This window comes from Rana temporaria, chromosome 5 (assembly GCF_905171775.1).
Source record: "Rana temporaria chromosome 5, aRanTem1.1, whole genome shotgun sequence".
NCBI classification, from domain to species: Eukaryota; Metazoa; Chordata; class Amphibia; order Anura; family Ranidae; genus Rana; species Rana temporaria.
Genome location: NC_053493.1, coordinates 421,702 through 436,256, shown reverse-complemented (window position 1 = coordinate 436,256; position 14,555 = coordinate 421,702). Strand labels below are relative to the sequence as shown.

Sequence of the window (14,555 nt, the reverse complement as noted above, 5' to 3'; positions counted from 1 at the left end):
ACTTATCGGAGACAGAACGTCTGTCTGGGGATGTGGATTGGAAGGAGATCATTGTGTGATGGTGTTTTGCTTGTTATGCTGTTAATGAAGGAATGTTTAGTAATTAGCCTTAGTGTGTGATTAGGGGGGTGGAGATTTCATTGTCCCTTTGAATACTTCCATGCCTTGTACTGTATATAAGCTGAGAAGAAACCATTAAAGATGTCTTCATTTTGAAACCAGTAATGGAGCAAGTCTCGTTATTCTGGGATGTCTGATGTCTGTTGGATGGTTGGAGTGTCAGATGAGCTGTCGTGGATGGGATGGAAGGTCGTAAACGGTGGTGACCGTTACACAAGCATTCTCCTGGAACGGATTATCCTCGTAATCTGAGGTTCCCCTGTAGTACTGCAACTAGACCCAACGTCAGGCAAGGTCTTGTAGCATCTGCTACTGGATGAGGGATTAAACTACCAGAGGTGACCAATCACTGAAGGCAGGAAGGAGACCGGGGGGGGGGGGGGGCAGAAAGGTCTCCTCTAGGTTAAATGGTGGGGGGGGGGGGGGGGGAATGGAGGACAGGCAGCATGGCAGCATTCCACCCAGTGGATGGCGTTGGTGCTCCATCCCTCAGCCTTAACCCTCACTGCGGAAATACAGCCGGTGGCAAGAAAAAAGGCTGGCAGGCCAAAAAAAAAAAAAAGGGGGGGGGGGGGTGAGCGGTCAATAATGTCACAAAGGGGGTGGGGCCAGGTGGCCCCGCCCCTTAGCCATTTAAGAACTGTCAGAAAGTAGAGCTGGAAAATGGTGGTAGCCAGCAACGGTTGCTAGCCTTTTTTTTTTCCTCTTTCGGGTAGGCGTTCTTCGTACTTAACGATGGATCTACACTGCGGGACATTTTTTTTTTAATTAAGTAACTGTCAAAAACTGTCTGTTTTTATTTCTTTTTGATGTATGCTGTACCCCATCTGTGAGCCCCCCCCTTGTAAAAGAGGTCTTCAAGATTCCTGCAGACCCCCACAACCACCGGCCAGAGTTGTGGGGATGAGGCCCATGTGGCCTTGGATAATTCAGGAAGAGGGGGCACTTGCACCCCTTAAAATCCATACCAGATCTGAAGGGTCCGATTTGGGAGGACCCCCCGCGCCATTCTTTTTTTCTCTTTATTTTTCATTTTTTTTCTGGGAACCCGCTGACAGCTGATGAGTCATCGGTTGTTAACCACTTCCAGACCTGCGCACGACGATGTACGTCCTATTTTTAAAGATTGATATCTCGGTAACGGCAGCAGCTGCTGCCACAACCGAGGTATCGATCTTTAGTGTGCGCGGTCTGGTACACGATAACGGCGGCCTCCGCGGCGGATTCGCCGCGAGATCGCCGTTATCGGTGGTGGGAGAGGGGCCCCCCCCTCCCGCGCCCTCCGCCGCTTTCGCCCGTCCTCATAGCTCTGCTGGGCGGAAGTGACGTCAAAACGTCAGTCCCGCCCAGCCTCTTAAAGAGACAATTTTTTTTTTGTCATTTGAAAAAAATTACAGTTTCAAATTTTTTTTTTTTTTTTTTTTGCATTTTAGTCTAAATATGAGATGTGAGGTCTTTTTGACCCTCCAGATCTCATATTTAAGAGGACCTGTCATACTTTTTTCTATTACAAGGGATGTTTACATTCCTTATAATAGGAATAAAAGTGATCAATTTTTTTTTTTTTTTTTTCAGTGTAAAAAGTAATAAAATAAATAAAAATAAATAAGAAAACCCCCAAAAAAATGTTTAAAGCGCCCCGTCCCGACGAGCGCGCGCGCAAAAGCGAACGCATACGCGAGTAGCGCCCGCAAATGAAAACGGTGTTCAAATCACACAAGTGAGGCATCGCCGCGATCGTTAGAGCGAGAGCAATAATTCTAGCCCTAGAGCTACTCTGTAGCTCAAAAAATGCAATCTCTAGAATTTTTTAAACATCGACTATCGAGATTTTCAAGGGTAAAAGTTTGACGCCATGCCACGAGCGGGCGCAATTTTTAAGCGTGACATGTTGGGTATCATTTTACTCGGCGTAACATTATCTTTCACAATATATAAAAAAATTGGGCCAAATTTATTGCTGTCTTATTTTTTAATTCAAAAAAGTGATTTTTTTTTCCAAAAAAAGTGCGCTTGCAAGACCGCTGCGCAAATACGGTGTGACAAAAAGTATTGGAATGACCACTATTTTATTCTCTAGGGTGTTAGAAAAAAATATATATATAATGTTTGGGGGTTTTAAGTAATTTTCTAGCAGAAAAAAACTGTTTTAGTCTTGCAAACACCGAATCTGAAAAACACCCAAGGTCTGGAAGTGGTTAAAGAGGCCGCAGCCAGCTTTCCAGCCCGCTTCTTAACAACCAGCCGGTGGGCGTCCGCTCTGAAAATTGGCACCTGAACATTATGTGGAAATTGCAGCTGAACCCCTGCTTTGGAATTTCGGGTGGGGAACTCGCACCGGACTTGTGTGAACCAATCCGAACACAGAACACTCTGGTCTGAGAAGTGGCACAATGCCGAGCTCAGTGCCCCTACGTCAACATTCTAGGTTGGCACCGCCATGTCCAGTCCTGCAAGGCCACCGAAAACAGGGCTGAGGGAATGCCGATCCGGATAGCGGCCATATAGAGAACCGTTTAAGCAGCCGGATCCCACAATGCGAGAAGACTCGCCTAAAAATCAGCCAACCGATCTATCAGAGGCGCCCAACCTCCGAGGAAACCAATAAAGAAATGCTGGGTAGAGGGGAGGCGAGATAGGATCTGGATTGTCAGTCTAACCTCCTGCAGATGGCAGTATCACCCGAATGATCTCAGAATTCCTGTGTCCTTCAATGGACAATATATAGAGATTATATTTATTACAGTTCTCAGTTCTAAACTACAAAAACCAGAGGAAGGAACACTTCAACCAAAAAAATAAAAATAAAAACAGTATAGTAGGATCGCTAGGGGTCAGGCAGCAATACAGAGGGATCGCTAGGGGTCAGGCAGCAATACAGAGGGATCGCTAGGGGTCAGGCAGCAATACAGAGGGATCGCTAGGGGTCAGGCAGTAATACAGAGGGATCTCTAGGGGTCAGGCAGCAACACAGAGGGATCTCTAGGGGTCAGGCAGTAACACAGAGGGATCTCTAGGGGTCAGGCAGTAACACAGAGGGATCTCTAGGGGTCAGGCAGTAACACAGAGGGATCTCTAGGGGTCAGGCAGTAACACAGAGGGGTCAGGCAGTAATACAGAGGGATCGCTAGGGGTCAGGCAGCAATACAGAGGGATCGCTAGGGGTCAGGCAGTAATACAGAGGGATCTCTAGGGGTCAGGCAGCAACACAGAGGGATCTCTAGGGGTCAGGCAGCAACACAGAGGGATCTCTAGGGGTCAGGCAGTAACACAGAGGGATCTCTAGGGGTCAGGCAGTAACACAGAGGGATCTCTAGGGATCAGGCAGTAACACAGAGGGATCTCTAGGGGTCAGGCAGTAACACAGAGGGATCTCTAGGGGTCAGGCAGCAACACAGAGGGATCTCTAGGGGTCAGGCAGTAACACAGAGGGATCTCTAGGGGTCAGGCAGGAATACAGAGGGATCTCTAGGGGTCAGGCAGTAACACAGAGGGATCTCTAGGGGTCAGGCAGTAACACAGAGGGATCTCTAGGGGTCAGGCAGTAACACAGAGGGATCTCTAGGGGTCAGGCAGTAACACAGAGGGATCTCTAGGGGTCAGGCAGTAACACAGAGGGATCTCTAGGGGTCAGGCAGTAACACAGAGGGATCTCTAGGGGTCAGGCTGCAACACAGAGGGATCTCTAGGGGTCAGGCTGTAACACAGAGGGATCTCTAGGGGTCAGGCAGCAACACAGAGGGATCTCTAGGGGTCAGGCAGTAACACAGAGGGATCTCTAGGGGTCAGGCAGGAATACAGAGGGATCTCTAGGGGTCAGGCAGTAACACAGAGGGATCTCTAGGGGTCAGGCAGTAACACAGAGGGATCTCTAGGGGTCAGGCAGTAACACAGAGGGATCTCTAGGGATCAGGCTGTAATACAGAGGGATCTCTAGGGGTCAGGCAGTAACACAGAGGGATCTCTAGGGGTCAGGCTGCAACACAGAGGGATCTCTAGGGGTCAGGCTGTAATACAGAGGGATCTCTAGGGGTCAGGCTGTAATACAGAGGGATCTCTAGGGGTCAGGCAGTAATACAGAGGGATCTCTAGGGGTCAGGCAGTAATACAGAGGGATCTCTAGGGGTCAGGCAGCAATACAGAGGGATCTCTAGGGGTCAGGCAGCAATACAGAGGGATCTCTAGGGGTCAGGCAGCAATACAGAGGGATCTCTAGGGGTCAGGCAGCAATACAGAGGGATCTCTAGGGGTCAGGCAGCAATACAGAGGGATCTCTAGGGGTCAGGCAGCAATACAGAGGGATCTCTAGGGGTCAGGCAGCAATACAGAGGGATCTCTAGGGGTCAGGCAGCAATACAGAGGGATCTCTAGGGGTCAGGCAGCAATACAGAGGGATCTCTAGGGGTCAGGCAGCAATACAGAGGGATCTCTAGGGGTCAGGCAGCAATACAGAGGGATCTCGAGGGGTCAGGCAGCAATACAGAGGGATCTCGAGGGGTCAGGCAGCAATACAGAGGGATCTCGAGGGGTCAGGCAGCAATACAGAGGGATCTCTAGGGGTCAGGCAGCAATACAGAGGGATCTCTAGGGGTCAGGCAGTAATACAGAGGGATCTCTAGGGGTCAGGCAGTAATACAGAGGGATCTCTAGGGGTCAGGCAGTAATACAGAGGGATCTCTAGGGGTCAGGCAGTAATACAGAGGGATCTCTAGGGGTCAGGCAGCAATACAGAGGGATCTCTAGGGGTCAGGCAGCAATACAGAGGGATCTCTAGGGGTCAGGCAGCAATACAGAGGGATCTCTAGGGGTCAGGCAGCAATACAGAGGGATCTCTAGGGGTCAGGCAGCAATACAGAGGGATCTCTAGGGGTCAGGCAGCAATACAGAGGGATCTCTAGGGGTCAGGCAGCAATACAGAGGGATCTCTAGGGGTCAGGCAGCAATACAGAGGGATCTCTAGGGGTCAGGCAGCAATACAGAGGGATCTCGAGGGGTCAGGCAGCAATACAGAGGGATCTCGAGGGGTCAGGCAGCAATACAGAGGGATCTCTAGGGGTCAGGCAGTAATACAGAGGGATCTCTAGGGGTCAGGCAGTAATACAGAGGGATCTCTAGGGGTCAGGCAGTAATACAGAGGGATCTCTAGGGATCAGGCAGTAATACAGAGGGATCTCTAGGGGTCAGGCAGCAATACAGAGGGATCTCGAGGGGTCAGGCAGCAATACAGAGGGATCTCGAGGGGTCAGGCAGCAATACAGAGGGATCTCTAGGGGTCAGGCAGTAACACAGAGGGATCAGGCAGTAATACAGAGGGATCTCTAGGGATCAGGCAGTATATAGGAGGGATCAGGCAGTATATAGGAGGGATCTGGCAGGATTTGGGGGGTGGGGTGATGAAACGCGGGACTCACATCTCTCCTCCCTTCAGGGAAATCACCATCTTGTCGTAGGAGATGAAGGTGGCCTGGGCACAGTCCAGTGATATCCGGATTGCATCGTGGGACTCTGCGGACAGGAAATGACACGTCAGACATGTATGGATATGACACAATGTGACGGGAGAGGGGATCATATAACATGGCAGGATCACAAGTCAGGACATGCCGTGCAGCACACATACACAGGACAGGGGGGGGGGGGGGGGGGACATATAAATAGGCCAGAACACAGGAACAGAGCTGCACGGCAGCACACACACGTATACAGGACAGGCAGATATTGGGGGGGGGGTACATACTTAGAGGAAAGGAGGTGGTCCCATTGGTCAGACTGTTGAGTGACACTCCATAGGGGGGAACACTTTGATTCAGATACAGCAGAGAGTTCACAGCGAAGATCACAACCCCACCTGAGAGAAGAGAGGAGGAGAGAAGAGCCATTAACCACTTGATCTCCGGGACTTTTCTAGCACTTTTTGTTCCCGTGTCACGCCCAGTATCTGTTGCTAGAAAATTACTTACAACCCCCAAACACACACACACATTTAATTTGTATTTTTTTTAAAGCAGAGGCCATAGAGAATTGGTGGCTGTTGCAATTTTTCTGTCACATGGTATTTGGGAAAAAAAAAAAAGATTTAATGCAAGGAAAAAATAAATTAAAACACCACACACACACACACACACACACACACACACACACACACACACACACAATACATAACCCAATTTGTTTGTAAAATGTAAAAGATGAGGTTACGCCGAATAGATAGATACCCAACACGTCACGCTTTAAAATTGCACATGCCTGTGCAACGGTGACAAATTACATCAATTCTACTATCCATAGGCGACGCTTTAATAGCCTTTACAGGTCACCGCATTACATGTACAGAGGAGGTCTGGGGGGGGGGGGGGGGGTAGAATTACTGCCCGTGATCTGACATTCACATACATCGATACCTCACGTGTGGGATAATCATTTTGGGCCCTTTCACACGTGCGGACCGTATGTCCGCATTTTCATCCGTCCGTTGCGGATGAAAACGGGACATACATGGGCCCCTATGCGATAACGCGTGTCAGCGGATGAACATCGGCTGACACCCGTAATTTGTCCGCCTCTGCAAAGATCCGCAAAATCGGACAAACACAGACATACGGTCCGTGTGCGTCCGATCCCCCATAGGGGAGAGCGGAGGAAAGACAGGGCGGTCCCTGCACAGTGTGCGGGGACCGCCCTGTCAGCTCTGCGGGGATTTTACAGAGGATCCCCGCAGTGCTGTACAGACACACGGAGGCGGATCATTACTGATCCGCCCCGTGTGAAAGGGCCCTTTGTGTGCGGGCGAGACCGGTGCACAGTCTCCTTTGAGCACGAGGGCACTTAAAAAAAAAAAAAAAAAAATTGTATTACTATTAAAATTTTACACTGTTGCTTTAAAAAAAAAAAAAAATATTGGATTACTTTTATTGCTGTGAATAGGAATGTAAAGATCCTTTGTGACAGTAAAAGGGAGTGACAGGTCCTCTTTATGGAGAGATCTACAAGACCCCAAATCCCTCCTCTGCACTTAAAAGCATTCAAGCACAGTGAGATCATTGGCCCGGATTCACAGAGAGCGGGCGCACATTACGCCGCCGTAGCGCAAATAATATACGCTACGCCGACGCAGCGCAGAGAGGCAAGCATTGAATTCACAAAGCCAGTGCTCCCAAAACTGCGCTGGGTTTCGAAGGCGCAAGTCGGCAAAGATGGAAGTGGGCGTGAGCCATGCAAATGAGACGTGACCCCATGCAAATGAAGGGGCGAACACCAGACGGATACGTATCACCAACTGCGCATGAGCCGGGACGTGGACGCATCCCTCTGTGCATGCTCATAACCACGTCGGAACTGCCTAAACTACGCCGGAAACCCTACCTACGGCATGAACGTAACCTACACCCATCCAAACACACGTCCAATGTAAACTACGTAAAATACGCCGGCTTGTGTTCCCTGGTCCATACCTTTGCATGTCTGCTGCTGGGTTACACCTCCTTTATGGGGCTTAACTTTACGCCGGACGTACAACTTAGGCGCACATCGCGTAGCCTGCGTCGGGCACACGTACGATCGTGAATCGCCGTATCTCCCTCATTTGCATATTTGAATAGAAAATCAATGGGAGCGCAACATGCGTCCAGTGTAAATATGCGCCCACCCTACGCCGGCGTAGGCAAGTTACGTCGGCGGGTTGAAGCCTGTTTTTAGGCGTATCTTAGATACGACGGCGCACATTTGCACTTACGCGGCATATCTTGAGATACGTCGGCGTAAGTGCTTTGTGAATCCGGGCCTATGTGTTCAAATGCTTTTGATTTTTTTCTTTAACCACTTAAGGACCGCCTCCTGCACATTTACATCGGCAGAATGGCACGCCTGGGCACAGGCACATACCGGTATGTCTGTCCCTTTGAGTGCCCAGCCGTGGGCACGTGCCCGCGACCCGGTCCGAAGCTCCGTGACCCGATCGCTGCCGGTGTCCCGCGATCGAGCTGAAGAACGGGGGAGGTGAGTGTAAACACACCTTCCCCGTTCTTCACAGTGGCGCGATGTCACTGATCGTCTGTTCCCTGATATAGGGAAAGGCGATCAGTGACGTCACACGTCCAGCCCCGCCCCCCTACAGTAAGAAACACATATGAGGTCACACATAACCCCTTCATCGCCCCCTAGTGGTTAACTCCCATACTGCAATTGTCATTTTCACAGTATCAGTGCATCTTTATAGCACTTTTTGCTGTGAAAATGACAATGGTCCCAAAAATGTGTAAACATTTTCGATGTGTCCGCCATAATGTCGCAGTCAAAAAAAAAAAAAAGCTGATCGCCGCCATTAGTAGTAGTAAAAAAAAAAAAAAAAATTATTAATAAAAAAATGCAATAAAACTATCCCCCATTTTGTAAACACTATGGGCCAGATCCACATACATTGCGCTCGGCGCAGCGTATCAGAGATAAACTACGCCGCCGTACCTTACCTGGCGTATATTCGAATCCTCAGCGAGTTCGCGCCGTAAGTTACGGCGGCGTAGTGTATTTCTGGCGGCGGAATTCAAATCGGCGATCAGGGGGCAGGTTTCATTTAAATGAAGCGCGTCCCCGCGCCGATTGAACTGCGCATGCGTCGTCCAGAAATTTCCCGCCGTGCTATGCACGAAATGACGTCATTTTTTGAACTTAGACGTGAGTTATGTCCATCCCTATTCACGGACGACTTACGCAAAAAAAAAAAAAAAAAATTTAAATTTCGACGCGGGAACGACGGCCATACTTAACATGGCAAGTCTATGTATACGCCGCAAAATACCAGCTTTAACTATCCGCCGGAAAAAGCCGACTACAGACGACGTTAGAAAATGCGAGGGCCGCACGTACGTTCGTGGATCGTCGTAAATCGCTAATTTGCATACCCGACGCGGAAAACGACGCAAACTCCACCCAGCGGGCGCCGAAGTATTGCATCTTAGATCCGAAGGCGTACGCCTGTCGGATCGAAGCCAGAAGCAGTCGTATCTTGGTTTGAGGATTCAAACTAAAGATACGACGCGGGAAATTTGAAAGTACGCCGGCGTATCAGTAGATACGCCGGCGTACTCGCTCTGTGGATCTGGCCCTATAAATTTTGCGCAAACCAATCAATAAACGCTTTTTGTGATTTTTTTTTTCCAAAAATATGTAGAAGAATACGTATCGGCCTAAACTGAGGAAAACATATATATATATACATATATATATATATATATATATATATATATATATATATATATATATATATATATATATATATATATATATATATATATATATATATATATATATATATATATATATATATATATATATATATATATATATATATATATATATATAATTAATTTTTTTTTTTTTTGGGAGATATTTATTATAGCAAAAGATTAAAAATATTGTTGTTTTTTTTTCAAAATTGTCGCTCTATATTTGTTTATTGCGCAAAAAATAAAAAAAACGCAGAGGTGATCAAATACTACCAAAAGAAATCTCTTTTTGTGGGGGAAAAAGGACGCCAATTTTGTTTGGGAACCACGTCACACGACCGCGCAATTGTCAGTTAAAGCGATGCAGTGCCGAATCGCAAAAACTGGCCAGGTCCTTTAGCTGCATAATGGTCCAGGTCTTAAGTGGATAAAGTGGCACGGATGACATCCAGGTAACCTGGAAGTCATGTGAGGTCATCGCTTCCAGGTTACCATAGCCGAGAGCCGATCCGGTCTTTGTTTGGCTCTTCGATCAGCCGGTGGAAGCGCCAGCTCAGGTCTTCCAGTGGGACGTGAGGGGGTGGAGTCAGAACAGCCCTGCCCTGAATTGAAATATCAGGAGGGGCAGTTGTCAAACACCCTCACCCACCCCCTCCTGGTGGGTGGCAAGCAAGAGTGTTTGACCGACAGCGGCTCCTCCTATCAGTGCAATTCATGGCAGGGCAGACCAATCCAGAGCAAGCCATAGATGTGCACAGCCAGTAGCAGCGAAGAAGTCGAGGTCACGGTCACTTACCGATGGGTTTGGGCACAGCCAGCGACTGGGTGCAATCAAAGGGTAAGCTGGAGAGGGACCAGATGACGGGATGGACCTTCTGAAGGATGTTCAGCGAGATGGCGACAATACTGCACGTGTCCTGACGTACGGCGACACGCCTGAGGAGAGACACGGGACAGATAAACCTTCAATGGACTCCGCACACAGATCGTGGCAGGAAGAACACATACAAGGAACAGGTCACCTACCCTGGCCACGTCTGGTTCGGCTCGAAGAGGATGAGGAGGGTGGGTTCATAGTACCCGTGGAGGAACTGGAGGTCTATAATGTTCAGCAGCTTCTCATCCAATTCCCGAACATCGATGATGTAGCTGGGCAGGAAGCTGGACTTCTGTCTGTAGGGAGGAGAAATGGCCGGGATCACCCACCTGTATACCGCTATGTCACCTCTGACACAGAGCTGCCCCCTTCAGGCCACAGCAACTCATAGCATCACACATCTTACAATTCCAACCTACACACACCACTGTCCACTGCTTCTATTCACCACTGTGTTATGTACTGGGGAACATCCTGCGCCAACCCTCAGCCCTCACACAACCAACCATTAATGCAGCCGGACCCTCAGCCCCCCCACGCAGTTGGACCCACCCAGACCATCAGCCCCCCACCCAGCCAACACTCATGTAGCCGGACCATCAGCCACCCACGCAGCTAGACCCCACCCCCCCCCCCCCCCCCCACAGTCGGACCTTCAGTCCCCAAACAGCCAACACTCTGCCGGACCCTCAGCCACCACGTAGCCAATCACTCATATAGTCAGACCCTCACCCACAGTCGGACCTTCAGTCCCCACACAGCCGGACCCTTAGCCACCATGTAGCCAATCACTCATATAGTCGGACCCCTCAGGCCCCCACCCACAGTCGGACCCCTCAGACCCTCACCCACAGTCGGACCCCTCAGACCCTCACCCACAGGCGGACCCCTCAGACCCTCACCCACAGGCGGAACCCCTCAGGCCCTCACCCACAGGCGGAACCCCTCAGGCCCTCACCCACAGGCGGAACCCCTCAGGCCCTCACCCACAGGCGGAACCCCTCAGGCCCTCACCCACAGGCGGAACCCCTCAGGCCCTCACCCACAGGCGGAACCCCTCAGGCCCTCACCCACAGGCGGAACCCCTCAGGCCCTCACCCACAGTCGGACCCCTCAGACCCTCACCCACAGGCGGACCCCTCAGACCCTCACCCACAGTCGGACCCCTCAGACCCTCACCCACAGGCGGACCCCTCAGACCCTCACCCACAGGCGGAACCCCTCAGGCCCTCACCCACAGGCGGAACCCCTCAGGCCCTCACCCACAGGCGGAACCCCTCAGGCCCTCACCCACAGGCGGAACCCCTCAGGCCCTCACCCACAGGCGGAACCCCTCAGGCCCTCACCCACAGGCGGAACCCCTCAGGCCCTCACCCACAGGCGGAACCCCTCAGGCCCTCACCCACAGGCGGAACCCCTCAGGCCCTCACCCACAGGCGGAACCCCTCAGGCCCTCACCCACAGGCGGAACCCCTCAGGCCCTCACCCACAGGCGGAACCCCTCAGGCCCTCACCCACAGGCGGAACCCCTCAGGCCCTCACCCACAGGCGGAACCCCTCAGGCCCTCACCCACAGGCGGAACCCCTCAGGCCCTCACCCACAGGCGGAACCCCTCAGGCCCTCACCCACAGGCGGAACCCCTCAGGCCCTCACCCACAGGCGGAACCCCTCAGGCCCTCACCCACAGGCGGAACCCCTCAGGCCCTCACCCACAGGCGGACCCCTCAGACCCTCACCCACAGGCGGACCCCTCAGACCCCACCCACAGGCGGAACCCCTCAGAACCTCACCCACAGGCGGATCCCTCAGACCCCACCCACAGGCGGATCTTCAGCCGCCATGCAGCCCGACCCTCAGCCCCCCACACAGTCCGACCCTCAAGCAGCCGGACCCCTACAGAGCTGTCCCCTCAGCCCCCACACACAGCTGGACCCCCTACCTCCCTCACACACAGTCGGACCCTCAGCCCCCACACAGCCAGATGCTCACCCTTCAGACATTGGTCCCTCATGCTCCTCCGTCAGGGTCTCCCTCCGGAAAGGCAGTACCACCAGTCTGGTGCCATATATCAGCATAACAGCACATCGCCCGTTGGGGTCCACCCGCACTTTGGGTATGTGAACATTCTGCACAAAGCCGTCCTGTGAAGAGAGAGAGCGGGGGAGGGGGGAGAAAGAAGGGGTCAGATTGGATAAGAACACTATATGTACAGAGTTTTATCATAGAGGGGTGGCCGTTCATCACAGTGATGGGCCAATAGTGAGTGTTAGAACTGTTCATAGATGTAAAGGAGATTGTACAATCAGATTGTAATGTGTGTCGTCTGTCACTAGCTGGGTGGGCAGAGAGGAGACCCCTGTGCAGGGTGATGAATAAGAACTCCTCCCACCCAGCTGATTGGACAAAGAAGGCACAGTAGAATACGGAAGGGGCCACCTCTCTCCTCCTGTAGGTGCATTCCCTGCGCTAGACAGACAGGCCCGGATTTACAGACATCGGCGCATATTTATGCCGCCGTAGCGTATCGCATATACGCTACACGGACGTAGCGCAGAGAGGCAAGCACCGAATTCACAAAGCACTTGCCACCAAATCTGCGCTGGGTTTCTTAGGCGCAAGTCGTCGTAAGTGGAAGTGGGCGTGAGCCATGCTAATGATGGGCCGAGCGCCATAAAGATACGAATAGCGCATGCGCCGTCCCGTGGACGCATCCAGTGCGCATGCTCAGAATCACGTCGGAACTACTCCCTAAGATACGCCGGATCACTGCCTACGACGTGAACGTAACTTACGCCCAGCCCTATTCACGTCCAACGTAAACGACATAAGATACGACGGCTGTGTTCCCTGGTCCATACCTTTGTATGACTTGCGCCTCCTATATGGGGAATAAGTTTACGCCGGACGTACGACTTACGCAAACCCGCGTATATTATGCGCCGGGCGCAAGTTTGTGAATCGATGTATTTCCCTCATTTGCGTATTTGAATAGTAAATCAATGGGAGCGCCACCTACGTCCAGCGTAACTATGCGCCCACGATACGCCGGCGTAGGCAAGTTACGTCGGTCGGAGGAAGCCTATTTTTAGGCGTATCTTGGTTTCTGGTTCGACGCATAGATACGATGGCGCACATTTGTACTTACGACGGCGTATCTGGAGATACGTCGGTGTGAATCCGGGCCACAGTGTGTAATACAACGACTGAGCGGCTCAGAGGTCCATCCAGGTCTAAAGTGAGGACAGAAATCACGCATTTCATGCGACGGGTCATGTGCCCCCCCCCCCCCCCCCTAATTTCTTGCCACGAATAAGTCGGGGTGTTTGGGTTTATCCTCATTGTGCATGAGGTGGGGAATACAGTTCATTCATTTATTCCAATATTTTTTTTTTTTTTTACCAGAATGTATTATTTTATTAATCATTTTTTACACAGTTTATGAAGAGAAATGAATGGGGGAGGGGGAGGGGTTTAGTATTCTTGTTCTCGCACACCTGAGGTTTTTGTACGTTCATTTTGACACTTCCAATGCTATTGGCCATTTGCTTTTAACCCCGTCAATACCGGACAAATCCCCCCCCCCCTGCCCAGGCCAATTTTCAACGCTGTCACACTTTGAATGACAATTACACGGTCATGTAATGCTGTATACGTGATATTTTTATCATTCCCCCCCCCCCCCCCGCACAAATAGAGATTTATTTTAGTGCCATTGAACCACTTCAATACCGGGGGGGGCAATTACTGCCCCCTTCCTGCCCCCCGGCCAATTTTCAGCTCTGTCGCCGTTTGAAATGACAATTGCGCGGTCGTGCTACACTGAACCCAAAAAGAATTTTGTTTTATTTTGTTCCCACAAATAGAGATTTCTTTTGGTGGTATTTGATCACCTCTGCAGATTTTTTTTTTTGGTAAAACAAATGCAAAAAAAGAAGGAAGAAGAAGAAGGAAGAAGAAGAAGAAGAAGGAAGAAGAAGAAGGAAGGAAGGAAGGAAGGAAGGAAGGAAGGAAGGAGAAGAAGAAGAAGGAAGGAAGGAAGGAAGGAAGAAGAAGAAGAAGAGGAAGGAAGGAAGAAGAAGAAGAAGAAGAAGAAGAAGAAGAAGAAGAAGGAAGGAAGGAAGGAAGGAAGAAGAAGAAGAAGAAGGAAGGAAGGAAGGAAGGAAGGAAGGAAGAAGAAGAAGAAGGAAGGAAGGAAGGAAGAAGAAGAAGAAGAAGAAGAAGAAGAAGAAAGAAGGAAGAAGAAGAAGAAGGAAGAAGAAGAAGGAAGAAGGAAGGAAGGAAGGAAGAAGAAGAAGAAGGAAGGAAGGAAGGAAGAAGAAGGAAGAAGAAGAAGGAA

The 14,555-nt window shown here is 50.6% G+C and overlaps 1 protein-coding gene across 4 annotated transcripts in view; it reads right to left on the bottom strand.

Annotated features, from left to right (window-relative positions):
• The window catches only part of CPSF1 (cleavage and polyadenylation specific factor 1), a 91,234-nt gene that overhangs the window by 53,778 nt on the left and 22,901 nt on the right, over positions 1-14,555 (bottom strand). For all 4 annotated transcript variants that reach the window (XM_040352064.1, XM_040352063.1, XM_040352066.1 and 1 more), the window contains exons 6-10: positions 12,209-12,360; positions 10,368-10,514; positions 10,138-10,277; positions 5,858-5,968; positions 5,532-5,625 (exon numbers count right to left, since the gene is read on the bottom strand). In XM_040352064.1, the coding sequence (XP_040207998.1) occupies positions 5,532-5,625; positions 5,858-5,968; positions 10,138-10,277; positions 10,368-10,514; positions 12,209-12,360 (644 nt within the window). The remainder of the gene's footprint in view (positions 1-5,531; positions 5,626-5,857; positions 5,969-10,137; positions 10,278-10,367; positions 10,515-12,208; positions 12,361-14,555) is intronic.